Consider the following 17,968-nt stretch of genomic DNA (forward strand, 5'->3'; position numbering starts at 1 on the left):
ATTCATTTTTGACATTAAAAAATAGAGACAGCGTAACAAATCACACATACAGGGAGCAGATATGAACAAATAAACTGCTACATTCTTGAACCAGTAACCTATTGAGCACTTCAGTTTTGCCAAAAGATACACTAAAAAGGAACAAACCAGACTTTGACCCAGTACGCGGCAGCAAATATCAAATAAATCAATCTAATCTGGACTACACAAACAGTTCATAGCCTATTATGCAGAGAAATTACACACCGAATCGTTTCCTTTAAGGCTGAATGCATAACAAAAATGTCAAAACAGACGAGACTAGAGCTGATTCACAAGAAGGGAATTTGATGATTTTGTGAAAAGGGGGTTTGATTGGGAGATCGCAGTCCAGCCAGTTCATGGCACTTACTCTATAAGCACAAGCGTAAATGAAGCACAGTGGATAGGCAGTGTAATCTATCCACTTGCGTTTATACCTATCCGACTTCCTCTGATCTGCATTCGTACTGTGGTAAGTGGGCAAAAACACCTGTGATCAGAGAGAGAGAGAGGCAAGATGGTGGAGGTGGGATTAAACACTGGAAAGACAACAAACAGGCGAGTGACAGTTCCACCCTCACTCCTCCAACGTGGGACCTTTCTGATCCCTGAAGGAGAAATTCTCTTTCTGCCCCCGTCCCTCCGCAGCGAGGTCAAAGGTCAGGGTCAGTTACAGACCAGCGGCCCTGGAGCAGGTAGGGACTCAGCGTCTTGTTGAAGGACAGCCTCCCTGCTCACTACACCACCCTGCTGCTCCACGCTCGCCCCCCATATCTCCTTGGCTGGTAGGTATGTGCCAGGATGTAAACAGTGACAGGACGGCAGGTTACGTGTGAAACGGGACAGGACGATGAAAGGCACTTGTGTCTCAAACTTGGGTCTCAAACGAGACAAAACATTACTGCCTCCCTAAACCTGGTAGACTGACTGGTAGGCTAGCTTAAAGGAAAAATCCACCCGAAAACACTGTTTAAAAAAAACAGCTATTGGCAAAATACCTTGGATTTCTGGGACCATTTTGTTTGGTGGTGTATTATTCTTATTCCTGTGGATAACTGGCCAGATATTTTCACTGCAGCTACAATAGAGTTTGTTAGCAGAAAATATTTCAGCTATCTAAAAAAATCAAGGGCTTCTTTCTAGATTTTTTCTCCACCAACAGCAGCCTCAATAGACCAGAATGCAATGCAGCCACAAGACATGTTGAGTTTTGAGTAAGAGGCATGACTTTTGCTTTTTCTTGACCAGAAAAACTCTCGCTCCGCTATCACTACTGAATTGTTATTAGCTGCAAATTCTGGGAAATGTAGGAAATCACTAACTGAAGTAGAAGTAGACGAGGCAGGCTGAGGGAAAGAACGACAAAAAAGTAAAATAACTCCTGGAAGGTACTGAACATCACAGATTGATGATATCTAACCGTGTAAGAGGGATCTGAGGGCGGATTTTTCCTTTAAATGGAGAAATGTGAGCAGGTTGCAGCACAGTAAAGGGCCGTAGTTGGTCCAGATAAGCCTTCAGAGGTGAGGAGGGTTACATACAGTGGTCTTCAGCGCCCCCTTATGGTAAAACTGAGGCATTATAGGCTAGGTACTGCCAACCAATTCAACTCCTATTTCCCTGAAATGTGTAGATTTATTCCTTCCTTTCCTTAGGTCAGTTTGAAGCTCCTGAATTAATGAAAGAGCCCTTGTCTGCACCCACACCTGTAAATCCACGCAGGACAACAGGTGAGTGAACAGTTCACACATCAGGGAAAAGAGAGAACTGGAGCACAGTGGCAGTGAATGGGATCCGAGGCTGCATTGATTCAGAGAGCGCTGCTGCCCTCTAGAGGTTTAATAAGGAAAACACAGACGAACTACACAGAATACATGATGGTAAACATAGGTGTGGTAAGAAGCAAAGAGAGGATTTTTGAAAAGTTGCATTCGCAGAGAAGAAGCAACAATAGAAGTCACAATATGTCCGTTCAAACGCTGTGGATTTTGCGGTGAATGACGCAGCAGAGGAATGGTTTTGAATTTATGCAAATGTTCTCAGGACGCAGAGCCACTATCCTTTCCTTTGTAGGCCGAGGACTGAAACATGGGGACCGGGGTGAACCACAGTGGTGCACTGTATTTTGTGTGTGTGTGTGTGTGTGTGTGTGTGTGTGTGTGTGTGTGTGTGTGTGTGTGTAAACCGGGGCAAGTGTGCATGTTTCTTGTTTCTTTCTCGATCCAGGAAGATGGCAGGTGTTTGTTGCGTGTTTACAACTGGGTAAGTGTGCAGTTCTGATCCTTCTTTTGTCGTCCCACAAGATGGTAACTGTGTGTGTGTGTGTGTGTGTGTCTACTCGGGGGTGGTGGTGGTGGTGGTGGTGGTGGTGGTGCGGGTGGGGGGTCGGGGTGCAGGTACTTGAGATTTAGTCAAATCCTTGCCAGTCACTCTGTTCAGAGTCGTACTCCAACTCCACACCAACACAGCGAACTCCCTCCAGCAGCATGGGCGTACCGTGGTGACGATCTATAGAGAGAGAGAGAGAGAGAGAGTGTGTGAGAGTGAGAAAGAGAGAGGAGAGAAAGAAAGAAAGAGAGAGAGAGAGAGAGAGATCTCACTAATCACTTTTCAAGAGAAAGTCAACCCCTCACTTCTCTGACACTGACAACCTAAAAATCAATTCATCGGTGTAAACATGATTGAAGAGAGATGCTTTGATGAATATCAATATGTGTTGCAAAGCAGGTCGTACAAAGTAACCATTATTTAGCCCAGTGGATGAAATGTTTCTACAGTAAAATAACTGGTTTCATGAGAGGTGAAAAAACGAGAGCCAGTAGAAAAGTTTTCTTAAAATTGTACATATACAAAAGAACAAAAAAAACAGAAAACAAGACAGATCACTACCTAGTTCCCCGGTTACCACAAGAGTTAGCATGACAACAAATAACTTTAGGGAATTATTAGCACAGTCGTGTCTTTGACCGACCAGATTGAAGGCTGTATAAAATGCTTTATTATTATTATTATACCCAGTCAGTCTGCTGTAATACTGGCAGTACTGGTCGGAGGTAACAGCAGTGGTGGAGGGAGAGTAAGGAGCTTAATCCGCTGATCTGGTTGTGGTCCAGGCCTCAATTACACACGGACATCCGCACAGATGTTCAGGCCACGCTTTGTGAATAAAACACGCTCACACCACCCCAACCCCCGTTCATCCGTCTTCAATCACACACACGCACGCAAGCATACACAAATATACACAAACACACACACACACACACGCTTTCTACTATTTACACAGTCACAGACGGAAAGACTCCCCTCCCCTCCCCTCCCCTCCTCTACCCAACTCTCCATCTGCTGAAACAAATGCCAGTCTCTCATTCAGTCTGACTGGCACTGCTTTAAGTCTAGAGAATGCTGAATAATAACAGGGTCCTTTCAGCCTGGAAGTGCTTCACAACAGCAAACGCCTCAGTGACAGTACTAATATGTGGAAGGAAATGAACAGGCATCGTATACTGTATAGCAATCTAGTTTAGGGCTGCAACTAAGGATTATTTTCATTGTCGATTAATCTGTCGATTATTTTCTCAATTAATCAATAAGCTGTTTGGTCTATAAAATGTCAGAAAATGGTGAAAAAAGCCCAAGATGACGTCCTCAAATGTCTTGTTTTGTCCACAACCCAAAGATATTCAGTTTACTGTCATAGAGAAGTAAAGAAACCAGAAAATATTCACATTTAAGAAGCTGGAATCAGAGAATTTTGACTTATTTTTCTTAAAAAATTACTCAAACCGATTAATCGATTATCAAAATAGTTGGCGATTAATTTAATAGTTGACAACTAATCGATTAATCGATTAATCGTTGCAGCTCTAATCTAGTTATTGGCTTCTGCCTGTGTACCACCGGTAAGTGACTTTTTAAAATTGGACTGTATCAAGGTCCCGACTCCCTTTCTGGTCTTATCAGCAGAAGTTCTGTCTGTATAGTTTATGTTGTGGTGATTTGTTATTAATTGTTTGTGTGGTTTTATTGTAATTCCTGTCTGCAGACCAATTTCCTTTACATGACAATAAAGGTGTGAAGCGAGCTGAATTGAACTGAGAGGGCTTTTTCACTTTTTCACTCTTTCTTCACTCTTTTCAGGCCTGTTTGTGATTAACTTGTCTTGTGACTGTCACGTTCCAACGAGGAGTGTTGCGTGTTGACACTGTTCAGAGTCTCCAGCAGGAGGCAGCAGCACACTGGTGAATTCAACCCTCTCTGTGGCTATCAAGTCTCCACCAAAAACTAAAAGAGGCAGTAATGAGAGACTCCCAGACTGAGTCAGATGTCGTAAACAAGGATGATCTGCACTTCATTTCAGTTGTGAAAGACCTAATGGGAATCAGAATGCTGCAAATGGCTTCTAAGTGCTTGTTGATATAAGAGAAGATGCATGCAGACATTAGTTTGGGGAAAAATAAAATACTATATTGAAAATGAAATGCTGGGCAGCAAAAGATAGGTTTTAGCAGCAAAAGCATTAGTTTTACACGGCATAGGTACATCGATTTTATATTTTCATCGTCTTACACATGGTTCCTCACAAAGAATTTGTGGTTATTCCAGGGTTGGCGTCTATGCACTCATCACTTAATGGGTAACTTGACCAACAGGCCAATCTACTAAAACCTCGGTGTACTCCTTTAAAGTTTCAAAAGTAGAAATGCTAGAAAAATAATTTGTGTAATCTGTACAACCATAAAATATAAAGGACTGCCAAAAGATGATTGATATCTTTCTCAAAGGATTTCCCTCGTGTCTTTCGGAGTTTCCAGATGCCGCCGCAACCCTCAGTTCAAACCCCGGGTTACTTAATTCAGTGAGGCAACAGTGTGGTGTAATATACACTGTATATACAGACAGACACTGTTGATGAAGAGATAGCACGGAACAATGAGGTTGTTATTACATATATTGATAAAGTAATCTCACCCATGACCCTGGCATGAACTTTGACCTTAACAGAGGCTTCCTCGTTGGTCTCGCTCAGCAGCAGCACCTCCTCACACAGAACCCCTTCCTGCTGGGCCATGTACTCACAGGTCACCTTCAGACCACCTAGAGAGAGAGGGAGAGAGAGAGAGAGAGAGAGAGAGAGAGAGAGAGAGAGAGAGAGAGAGAGAGAGAGAGAGAGAGAGAGAGAGAGAGAGAGAGAGAGAGTCAAGTAATGCAATAGAGTAAATGCAATCTGCAATCTCCATCTTTCTCCTACAAAATTTGGACTGATCCCACTGTACCCTTGTGTGTGTGTGTGTGTGTGTGTCGATTCGTTGGGTCGCAGACCTGGCTACGTCACTTGCTGTGTCGCGGAGCTCATAGACATGTCTATGGCGGAGCTGGTCACTTCAAGAAAAAAAAACATTTGAAACATGGCGGAGGCGGAGAAAACTGTTCGACCAAAATCATCTATAGTACGGGAGCACTTCACATTAAATTCGAGTAAAAAGTGTGTTAGCTGCAAACTACGTAAAACCGATCTTGCACGGGAGCACCACGGTAATGAGAGAACACCTGAAACGAAAACATGTTGGAGCCATGGATGAAGGGGACTCAACAGCAGGGTGCGTAACTACAAAATCTTTAATTAATTAAACGAGTTTAGACCCATGGCATGCATTGCGTTTTGAAGTGAGGAATCGTTCGTCTCACAGCAGGTAGTTCTTCTCGTTTATCTAATAGCCGGTGTTTGCTCGCGATCCAGCTTGAATGGTCTATTAAGTCAAATTTACTTCAATATTGCATGACAAGTGTATTGAACTAGCTGGCTAACGTCAGTGGTAGAGCAGAGGCGGTATAGCTAACGTTAGTCTAGCAAGCTAAAGCTAAAGACACATTTTTATTCACTGGCCTTTTTGGCCCACTAATCTTTCAATCTGTCTATAATTCTGTATTTTGTCCCTTGTTGTTTATTGTGATTATCCATGGCCTGTTACTAAAGCTGTTTGATGTAGCAAAGCCTGTTAACACTTAGTTTGTGTTTTGTTTTTCTTTTTTATTATTTATAATTTATTATTATTTTAACAGCTCAGGTCCGTTCAAGCAACGTAAAAAATACCTGTTTTTTGTGCACTTTATTAAAAAAACGAGCATATATCTTTTGCACATGTTGTATAGCATACATTTAGGTCTGTTATTTGTGTTAATATTGTCAATTTGGAATAACATTTTGTTTTTTGAATAAAATTATGGAAATAAAATTTGTTTTTGTTTTTTTATCCGATTCATCGATTAATCGAAGAAATAATCGACAGATTAATCGATATTGAAAATAATCGTTAGTTGCAGCCCTACATCAATTAATCAGTTTAAACATTATTGCAGAGAGAGAATTAGATGCTTTGATGAATATCAATGTGCAGCAAGCTGCAGGTTGTACAAAAAAAAGCATTATTTAGCCCAGAGGAATCAATGTTTCTAACATAACTCTGGTTTCAGGAGAGGTGCAAAAACACAGAGAGAGACACAGACAGAGAGAGAGAGAGAGAGAGAGACAGAGAGAGAGAGAGAGAGAGAGAGAGAGAGAGAGAGAGAGAGAGAGAGAGAGACCCAGAAAATGAGTTAGAGAGAGGGAGAGGGGATAGACACAAGGAGAGACACACAGAGGGAGAGAGATTGTATTTCCTCTTTATTGCCAACTTCTCACTTCACTCTCTCTCTCTCTATTTGTGAGTCTGTTTTGAATATGGATTAGCGTGACACTAGACAGACAGTCAGACGGCCAAGGGAACGAAATGTCAACACGGGGAAAAACACATAAACACAGCTGACAAATGAGTAAACAGTCAGGAATATAATAAATACACACACACACACACACCTGCCACTATTAACATCAGCAGAAACAAACGTGCACACAGGTCCAGAAGGTAATATAAAGGGTGGCACCATATTTCAAAACAGCCATGTTAAAGGTCAGTTATGTGGTTTAGTTACTTAGCCAAGGGTGAGTTGGACTAGAGAAGTGGGCAGCGCTCCCAAAAAGCATTAGAGCACTCGGATCACCTTTGGCCCATTTAAGCAAATGGAATAAAGTTGTTGTTTTTTTTGAAGGGGGGGAAATCCAGTAAAGATTCAACACTGCAGCAATTCAAAAAGTTGTGGTTTGATTTGAAGTCAGACCTGAGTCAGACAGCATTTGCTTGTTTTAGTAGGTGCTAGATGTTTGGGGTTTGCCGCATAGGACAGCATAACGAGTGACAGAAAATGTAGACTTCCATTTGAAAGGCAGTTTTGTTTTTGCCACTTTCCTGTAAGAGACAACTGAGCTAATACTATCTGAGTTGTCTGCTGCAGTAATCCCCACCCATCTGGTCCATGCAGCCTATGACAAATGCTGAGAATTATTTGCAGATGCCATTTCACCAAGGTCTGCCTGAAACAAAACCAGACACGTACTAAATTTACTTCTCTTTGTTTGTTACATTTCCAGTCAGTGTTGAAGTGTGAAAACAATTGCACACAGGTATAGGAAAAAGGTAGCAGACTTAGGTTGTGACATCAGACTGATTTGTATAGCTGAGGCCAAAGTGTGCTGTGTGACTGGCAAAAGCCTAATACTGAGTAAACTAAATTAAAGGGGCATTAAGTAATCTCTGACCTTTACTGATTTCTATTGGCAACCAATTGAATTCGTAACAACATCGATACAACTGACCTCCTCCTCCTCACCCTCTTTATGTCACATTTTCACAATAGAGATGAGTAAGCTAGCTAATTAGAGCAGAGATCCAACAGAAACATCTAATGAAGAGGGAATATATCATGACGCAAAATACTTTAGTAATAATGCTGCTTTGTTATTTGCATTTTTGTCTTGAGAACGAGGCTTTTTAGCTGAAAAGTCTTGCAACACTGGTTGCACTGTAAACTTCAAATAGGTGGGGAGTTTTTGTTCCAAAACACAGAGTAAATTGAGTTTGCAAAGCCAGAAATCTCAGCACCTGATGAAGTAATCAGTGAGTCACTGCACTGATTGACAATCCTATCAACCCCCTGCAGATATATAATGGTCATACTGTTCTATGGGGCAGTAAAAATGTTACTTATTGCCCTTTTAAAGCATTTATGAGCTGCAGCTTCTTTTGTACAATCCATGTCTCAGTTGTTTCAAGGCTCACATTTCTTTAAATAATGGATACAGTAGAAGAGGGGATCCTAGTTTTCACCTGATCATATTATTTCATGGTAAGAGGTGGTCCTGATATTTTACATGCTCAGTTTAGATACATGTGCTGTGTTTAGTTTTGTTTTCTTTGTTTGTTTTCCCCCTCATTCTCTCTTTGTGTTCATCTTACCCTCTGGTACGGGTGTGATATCGGTGATCCGGAGGTGTGGACTGGGTACTGGCGAAGGACACACGTCTTTCCCCAGCGCAGGAACCTCGGGCAAGGTAAACACGATCTCATACCTGTGCTGCGTCTTCAGGAAGCCGACCTGAGAGAGAGAGAGAGAGAGAGAGAGAGAGAGAGAGAGAGAGAGCGAGAGAGAGAGAGAGAGAGAGAGAGAAAGGGAGAGAGAGAGAGAGAGAGAGAGAGAAGAGTCAAGTAAGGAATTGGCAGTTAAGAGTAAATGCAATCTGCAATCTCCATCTTTCTCCTACAAAATTTGGACTGATCCCACTGTACCCTTGTGTGTGTGTGTGTGTGTGTGTGTGTGTGTGTGTGTGTAATGGGGGATCAAGAAAGTAGAGAGGGAGAAGAAAGGAAAAGGAAGGAGGGAGAGAGACAAAGACATGGGAAGAGAGGGAGAAGGAGGGAGAGAAAAAGAGAGAGAGGGAAAGAGAGAGGCAGAGAAATTGGCTTTGGCTTGGTCTGATACAGTATAGTGTAGGTCTATTACATCTCAATGAATAAATGATTTTTATGAATAGTATGAATAAGTAATTCTCTTAGAGGACGATGTCTCTCGCAATCGAGACTGCGAATGCATAACAAGATCATCCATCAGACGGTAGATTAACTTGCTGACTGACTCAGAAACAATAACAGGTTCCACACTGTTACATACTTAACTTACTTCTGATGCAACCAACTGAAACTGCCACAGTTATACAGCACAATGCAGACTTTATGATTATATTACCCACATACTAAACAAGAGAGTGTAAAGGAAGGCGAGAGAGAGGAAGAGCAAGAGAGAGAGAGAGAGTGAGGAGTGACTGAGACGTAGCAGCCTAATATTTACTAAAGAGAAAAATTCATGAGGGAATTGTCAGAGAAAGGAGAGAAGCCTTCGAGAGAAGATGGGATAAATAAAAAGAGATAGAGATCAAGTGAGAGAGGGAGACAGCAGGGAGTGCAGGAAAGGAGAGATAAACCAAAGCCCCTCCAGCTAGAGCTGCAACTGGCAACTTCAGCCTCACACAACCCCTGGTTAAAGCAATAAACAGAGGACAGGCAGCAGCAGCATAAGTGAGGCGTGAGAGAGGGACACACAGACAGAGAGAGAGAAAACATTTAAGGGGCACTACGCTGAAAAACTAAACTGATTTTTTATGTGCATAATCGCACGCACATCCACAGACTGTGAGCTGTCTCTCGCAAATTCATTTGGTTTGAGATTTACACCATCTGGCTGGGAAAAAATAGATATAAAATAGGTGATATGGCTCCTTAATGAAGACTGATGAACAGTGATAAGTGGCGTGAAACATTTCTGGTTTAAAACATTTCTGTAGAAAATAAAAATGGATTACAACACTCGGACCTGGACATGCACAGGAACACGAACGACAGGCAGAGTTCAACGAAAACAAGTTTTTATTCTTCAGTTTTGAAGCAACACTTGTTCAGTTTGACCTCTGCAGCTCTGACGGCAGTTTCAGCTTTTTTCAAAATGACACTGATTGGCCTAAGGGGGGCGCACAGCATTTGTTTAATAGCCTGTTTAATAGTCAATCATCTACTTATTGCCCCACTCAACATTTGTGGGAGACCACGTGTTTACAGTCTCTACAGAGTGAAAGAAAGGTGGTATTCAGACAGCTGTGGTATGCATACCGCTTCTATCCCACACACTCCCACCTCATCTTTGGTGTGACTGCCAGGATTGGCAACCTCCGGACGTTTCCATAGCAACCCCCCCCCCCCGCCCCCGATTCCGTGGCGATAATGTAGACACGCGGCACATTCAGCCACAACGCCGGGCTGACAGAACTCTGCGCCCACGGTGAAGCAGGCCCATCAAAGGGCACACACACACACACACACACACACACACACACACACACACACACACACACACACACACACACACACACACACACACACACACACACACACACACACACACACACACACACACAAAAAGGGACTGCTCCGTAACTCTGTAGGTCACAGCTAAGTTTCTAGCACATGTGCACACAGCTTTTGAAAGGGCAAATCAACACTAAATCACATAAGGCAGGAAAGTGTTGTTGCACTGCTCTCTATGGGTTGAAACTTTCAAGCATGTTGCACTTCTGGCCACACCCCAATCAGTGATGTCAAAGCAGGTGTTTTGCCTTCGACAGCTAATGCCAAACACCTGCTCTGACATTACTGATTGGGGTGTGGCCAGAAGTACAACATGCTTGAAAGTTTCAACTCATAGAGAGCAGTGCTGCTTTTCCCTTTAAGCTTGGCTATGAATTTGTTTCAGAGCTTGGACAGGCTTAGTTACAGCGGGTGTATACAGAACTTTCTTCTGTGCTTTTGGGGTTTGGGTATAGTTGAGAAACAGCGGAAGCAGAAGCCCTCTGGAGGCATTTATTTTGTGTCTGTAAGGGCATTTATTCCATCCATCTTTCATATTGGCATTTAAATTTCTTTTTCTCCAAGCATGCCTTCGCTGAGACAGCAATGATGGAAAGCAATGATAGAGCTGAGAACTGATTACTGAATTTAACAACAAAAGTGAGATGGAGGGAAGGCTTATTCAGTGACTGGCAGTGAAGGAGAGACAAAAGGAATACAGACTAAAGTTTAGTCGTTTAGTAATAGTCATATAGAGGACTCTAGGACGTATCTGAAGGATCGTTCTGAAAATGTGAGCTACTTGACATGCATTTGATTTTACGTACCAGGCACTTGAGCAGCCACAAAAATTCATCACTTGTAAGGTAAACTAAATCATATGTGTTTTTTACAAATATTTAAATCAGTGCCTGTCAATTTTGAATTAGGAGCAAAATTTGTTTTCCTTCAACCTGAAATCACAGCAGAGTATATTAGATGACCTAATATTCCTCTGTGCAAGTTGTTCTTATTCTGCAACCCTGTCTGAACAATTTAACAAATTTAAAACATATTCAGGTACAGTTTAGGTCCCAAACAGCTATGTGGCAGTGAGAAACAGGCACTAGGACCAGGTAGGGTTAAAGAAGTGGAAAGAATAGCCAGCACTCTCGAAAAATAAATGAGCTGTGTTTTTATTAAGCAGTTATGCACATGTTTCAGCTGTACATCCCTTCATCAGCATCTTGATCATAAGCAGCATCGATGCTACTGGAGGCTGTATATCTGAAACATGTTCATTGTTTGCAGGTTTTTGAGCGCTTGGCACGTCTCTTTGTCTTTCATTGGCGTTTCAGCTGAGCACCTCCAGGGTTAAAGGACTGACAGGGCAGAACAGAGAAGTCTGACATTCTTGTACCTTTGTAGTCAATAGAGGAGATTAGCGGTGATGAGAGAAGACTTTCATCTTCTCCTGGATGTTTTACAGATAAAGCCCATCACCGCTCATAGAAACTGAGGAGACTGGCACCTTGGATCAAAGAGTTTCCATATAAAATGAGACATCCACCATTTGAAATCGTGACACCCAGGCCACTCTTACAAACTGACTGATAGCACATAATTAAAACGAATTACAGTAGTTTCAGGGATAGTAGCCAACTTAAAATACAGATGCAATAAATAAATAAGTAAATGCAGTGGCGATTTGTTATATGTGTTTTTATTGTGTGTTTTTACTGTAAATCCTGTCTGCAAAGAAGTTTCACTTCCAGGGCAATACAGTTTGAATTGAACTAAGTTACTTGCTGGCAAAATTACAGCATTTTTACAACACAGATTGTCTATATTTTAGAGAGGAATGATTAACTTCAGGTAATGATTTTTTTCTAAAATGGGCATTAAGTGTTTTGGAACAGAACACTTGAATATTACTTGACTTCATGTAAAAACAGAATTGAATTGTCTCTGTGAAGAGGAAGGAGACTGAATAACGTCTGATAGCTGGGAGGAAACTACTGCAGACCATCTTGGCTTCAAGGAAGTATCTGATGATGCCGACTGATAACTGAGCTTAGAAAAATGGCTGAGATCATTATCTTATCAAACAGTGCCTCCAAACATTTCTATGGTTTCAATGAGAGTCCTTGAAACTAAATAGATTAATATCAGATCATCACATGGTCGCATCATTTACTACATTTACACAATGCTGTAATTATTGCCATTACTTTGAGTAAAGTGCATTAAATAGTCCGATTCAGCTCTTTATATGCATAACAGAAGAACGTTTTGTTCATGTTCCCATTGTCATCCAATCTGAGGCACTGCGATTATTCAAAGTCGTGTCTCCTCTGCTGCTGTCAGTCGTTTCCCTGCTGTCAGGAAAACTACGACAGTATTTCTTTTGCTCCCATGTAACCTTCCCACAATTATCCAGTGCCAAGCCTTGAGGTGTGGATTAGGGATGCTTCATTACAGCTAAAATGATAATCCTGATTATCTTGCTAGATACTGTGATCATAAATATTAATCATGACTAGCAGATGCTGATGATGATTTTATAGATACAATTATTTTACAGCCCTTTTGGCATCTTAATTCAACATCCTCACTTGTTTCTACTACAATGGAAATTCTAAATTACTTAAATGTTTCATTATGTTATGATTATTAACTACGGAAACTAAAATGGCACAATAATACAAACAAACAATTAATTGCACATCCCTGGGCTTAGTCAGAGTAAACTATTATCAAACTATTATAATATCTGAACAACTTCAATAATCTGATTAATATCACAGTACTCCATGTCGTAATTGGAGTATTTTCATAATAAGACTTAAGTATTGGTGTACAATCAAACATAATCATTGACTGCACAGTAAAGGAAGGAGTAAAGGAAGCAGAGAATTTGATTACCCAGGGTTCAATAACCAGACCCGAACTCATGTCACCATAATTAATTGGCTGGAAAATCTTATTTGTCATGTGATCACATCACAGAAGGTAAATTGACAGAAACAGGAAAGCAGATAGTGGAAACTGGATTATCTCAACGAACGTCAGTTAATCATAAACTTAAGTCCTCCTTGCCATCGGCATCTTACAGTGGACAGACATATTTGTGGTGTGATTGAAGATTATGTTGATGGTAACAGGCTGCAACAGGGTGGAGCAGGGTCCTCTGTTTTATGAAATTCGGGATCTGAGTTTAATAATGGACCGTGTAAGTGGAGCAGAAATACATTTTTTGGAAAGATGCTCACTAAAAATTGATGGCTTATGCCAAGCAGAGATATCTGACTAAGACAACAAACTGCGATAACAGACATTATTGAGTGTGAATGCTCACAAACATGTAAAATCTGTAATGTGGGAAAAATAAACCTGAAAAATGGGAACCAATTGAACTAAATTTGGGGAAAATTAGGACCCTCTGTAATGAGAAGCAACAGGGCGGACACCACTTTAGCCAGTTTCAGCCAATCACAAGCTTAAACACACCTTGACCATGAAGTTGCCATCAGCCTCTGGGGTCACCATGACAACAGAGTCGTGCAGTTTTTCGTCAAAGTGAACGTGGGAGGGGGCGCCGGCAGCGGGGGGTTCCTCTGAGAAGCGCACTCCCCCCGCCTTCGCAGAACCTGAGAATGAAAGACAATGAAAGTTGGAGATGCACGCACACAGACACACACACACACACACACACACACACACAAGCCCATTAATGGGACAAAGCCACGTTAAACAGTGTTGGCCTACTCCTCCTCTTAGTGACATAATGGAGCATGCAGTGGAGCACTTTATAAAAGTAATTACTCAAAACTGGTCTGATAGTCTGAAAGCTGCCTGAAAAAAAAAAAAAAAAAAAAAAAACACGCAGGGACACATTCATGCACCCATGATACACCACACCCTGCTCACAAAGTGTTCAAGAAAACACTGTTGGCAGGATTGGAGGAGAGAAGGAGACTGAAAAAGAGAGTGAGAAGGAAAGAGAGAGAGCAAACATGAAAGGGTGAAAGTGAGATAAAGGCTGAAGGAAAATAATATAATTTTGATCGAGAACTTGTGAAATTGTGATGGGCAACCGTCTCATTTGTGATTACTACAGCAGAATGACTAATTTTTCTGCCCCACGATACGTATGGTCACATTTTTGCATTGCGATACATTGAATTTCAATATATTGTCCCATCCCTAGTAGCTGCAATACAAAAATATCAGTATTGGCTTTCAAAAACCCATATCGATCAAATCCTAGCTTGAATTTAAGTCTTCTGGTTGAGGGACGGTCTCCCTGCTGCTCAGACCAACAGCCTATACTGTGTGCCATCGAACTGTTCTACTGCATGGCCCATATGCCAGTCTCCATGGGATCTCTGAGGTAAAATAAAGGACTTAAAGAAGTTTAGGCTTACAAGCTAAACATATTATTACCTGTTATATAACCAAGGGTTTGGTGCTCCCCTATGACTTTGAGACACACTGATATTTATTGTTCTGCCTGCCCAGGCATTCATTCCTTAGCGTGAGAGAATGGAAAGTTTTTCTTCCAATACCCCACCCAACCCCAAAAAACAATTCTCTGTGAAAACAAATAATTTGTCTAAATTTTTGCTCAAAAAAAGCTTTGGATCTGCAAAGAGCTTCAGTTTCCCAGACCTTTTAAGGAGTAAACGTCAAGAGTATGACAGAATATGACAGATCTGCTATAATGAAAACAACTTTTTAAATTATGCTTTTTTTTTTTAAATAAGAAGCAGTCCTTTGATAATAGCAACTGGTCCTTGCCCATCACTTGAATTTGTAAGCAGTTTCCCATAGAAAACGTCAACTGTTGGGGAAAGGGGTGTTGAGATGTGTGGTGTGTGTGTGTGTGTGTGTGTGTGCATGAGTGTCTCTGGTCGAGGGGTGAGATAAGCAATTAGGAAATGAATTAGTCATACTTGCAAACCCTGTGTGTGTGTGTGTGTGTGTGTGTGTATGTGCACATGCATGCATGTGTGTGTCTGAGCATTGTCTCTCTGTCACAAACACCACACACACACACACACACACACACACTTCCCCTTGGCACCATGTTACTAATTAACCGATGCTTCTTGATTTACTCAAAAGCTCAAGAATTGCTGCAATCAGCCATGTGACCTCTGTGCACAAAGACAGTGTTCCTTGATCTGGAGCCAATATTATTGATCTCCACCTCTCTAAAGTACTGTGCGAGCGGGGAGGTGTGTATCTAACAGTGTGTTTATGGTCTATAAGCACATAGCCACATGTACAAAAAAATACAAGTGCATTATTTAGCTTTGGAGCTCTGTCCTTTGGCACTACTTCTCATTCAGTGTTGTAACTAACACATAAGGCATCTTCACTGGTAGCTGTATTCAGCAGGGCGAGCTTAATTATTCATTTTTTGAGACTAGACGTGTAATTAAGCAAACACATGCATCAAGGACAGCAACAACACATAAAGGACTAGTCTGCTTTGGAAAGAGATGGGGGGATATTTGGGGAAATGCAATACTGCGGTTGCATTTTATTCAAGCTGATCGCACCGTAACGTCTTTCCTACAGGGTCTGGTTCGAGATAATTTCATACTCTCTCTGCAGCTATACTTACGATATACTATATTCTTACTAAACGCTGATCTAAAGTTGGCAGGCTCACAGTGTCGCAGTACCTTTGGCCCCATAAACTATGCAGTAGATTCATTTAATATGCTTACTTCTGTCTTTGTATTACATATGAAACACGGGCCATTACTGACCCGCTTGGCCCCAGTTCCATGAAACTTTCATACAGACTCATATTAGAGATTACAAATCCTCGCTATCAGCAATCTGGGTCACAGTAATGAGTTCAAGAGTTACATCACATTCCATATGCGCAGGATCACAGTGTCTAAATGGATAGTAGAAACGAGAGTGGAGGGATGGCGGGTGTTCTACTGAAGTGCAGTTTACTATCTAACGCTCTACTTCACAGATATGAGGCTTGGCCTAAGCTTGTAAACCCAAAGTCAGAGTAGGATATCTTGGATTATTAAGAATATCTCATAATAGGAGCTCTGATCCGAGATATGCGATTTGAGACCTAACCTAAAACATAATTTATTTCTTATTCCTACAATCTTGAACAATCTCAGATATCTCAGATTCAACCCTAAAACAGAACATATTATGAAGGGGGCTGTTCCAGATTGAGATATCCCATATTTGAAAAAAGTGACGCCTACACTTATGAAATGATTGCTGATATGAAAGTAAATAAAGCTCAATTTGGATAAACATTTAGCTATTTTAAGATCTCTGAGCCTCTGAGACTTCTGGACATCCATATTGTTGAAAGACTGGGTAGAATTTCAAGATTTAAACATTTTTCCCTAATGGACAGATGTTGGAGGGAAACCCCTAATATCTGATTATAATGATGTTGGCAGTTCAGGTTTGATTTATGAACATGTCTCTTAAGTCTCTAAAGAATTAAAGGAAAAACACTTTAACACTGTTCAAAAACAGCTATTGGTGACGTATGTTGCATTTCCGAGTCCATTTTGTTGTTTGGTGATGTATTTTTTTGTATTGTGTTGTATTGTATTTTTTTCTCAACTGGAAAAATGTACTACATTATCGCTATCACTCTCCACCCTCCACATATGCAGCACAGAGAACCCAAATCTTGTGCTTTGAGGCCGGGAGAGGGAAAGTGGGTACACCAAATGGGCAAATTACAGCAAAAGAGTAAATAACTCCTGGAATGCATTGAACAACACAGACTGATGATATCTAACAGTGTAAGACTATTCGAGGGTGGATTTTTCCTTTGAGAGAGGCAAGATTCTCCTGATGATTGAATCAGGAGACAAAGACTTAAGCTTTAAGTTTATCAGCCGGTCACGTTATGTGACCTGTCACTAAGACACTACTCCAGCTCTAAGAGGCTTTCTAAATGCAGCCTAGAAGTTCATATAATAGGGATCCATGACAGTGTAATTACATTCACTTGGCACACGCTAAGCTTAATAATGGTAGGCTTTCATACTATAAGGCCAATGGGAGTTTATCAGCAGTCACAGTTAAAAGGGTACATTATACCCATTGAGGTTGGGAACTTATATAAAATGGGGGGGGGGGTTCACAAAGGTAGTGCCATAGTGGAGTCTACCAGCCAGTAACCAAGTTCCATTCCAAAACGAGAATAGTAAAGAGCAAATCAACACTAACTTACATAGGGCAGAAAATAAATCATTGTTACACTGCTCTCTATGGGTTGAAACTTTCAAGCATGTTGCACTTCTGGCCACACCCCAATCACTGATGTCAAAGCAGATGTTTGGCATCAGCTATGAAAGGCAAAATACCTGCTTTGACATCAGTGATTAAAAGTGTATTGAGACAACTGCGACTTAAATAAACTTAAACTTGACCTATACATTTATGTAAAATGCCGTTTAACATGTTTTGACTATTTTTGTCGCCATTTCTTTTATTGCAATCAAACACAGTACAGCTCTCTTGCCTCAAGTTAACACTGTGTCCTATTAAGTGCTTCATTAATTTTACTAAAACATATTTTATCAAAATGTAGCCAGACCATGGACTGTTTCTGCGACACTGTGAAGAGATGAAAGAGTAGTGTTTTTCCTGCCTGTGGCAAGTAGTTACCAAGCTTCAGTCGTTACCTA

General features: G+C 41.1%; 1 protein-coding gene across 1 annotated transcript in view; it reads right to left on the reverse strand.

Annotated features, from left to right (window-relative positions):
* The window catches only part of adisspb (adipose secreted signaling protein b), a 26,055-nt gene continuing 8,087 nt past the window's right edge, over nt 1-17,968 (reverse strand). Inside the window, exons 4-7 of the mRNA XM_071908632.2 lie at nt 13,782-13,921; nt 8,355-8,493; nt 4,993-5,118; nt 1-2,529 (exon numbers count right to left, since the gene is read on the reverse strand). Coding sequence (XP_071764733.1) covers nt 2,429-2,529; nt 4,993-5,118; nt 8,355-8,493; nt 13,782-13,921 — 506 coding nt within the window. The 3' untranslated portion in view covers nt 1-2,428. The remainder of the gene's footprint in view (nt 2,530-4,992; nt 5,119-8,354; nt 8,494-13,781; nt 13,922-17,968) is intronic.

This window comes from Centroberyx gerrardi, chromosome 23 (genome assembly GCF_048128805.1).
Source record: "Centroberyx gerrardi isolate f3 chromosome 23, fCenGer3.hap1.cur.20231027, whole genome shotgun sequence".
Classification (NCBI taxonomy): domain Eukaryota; kingdom Metazoa; phylum Chordata; class Actinopteri; order Beryciformes; family Berycidae; genus Centroberyx; species Centroberyx gerrardi.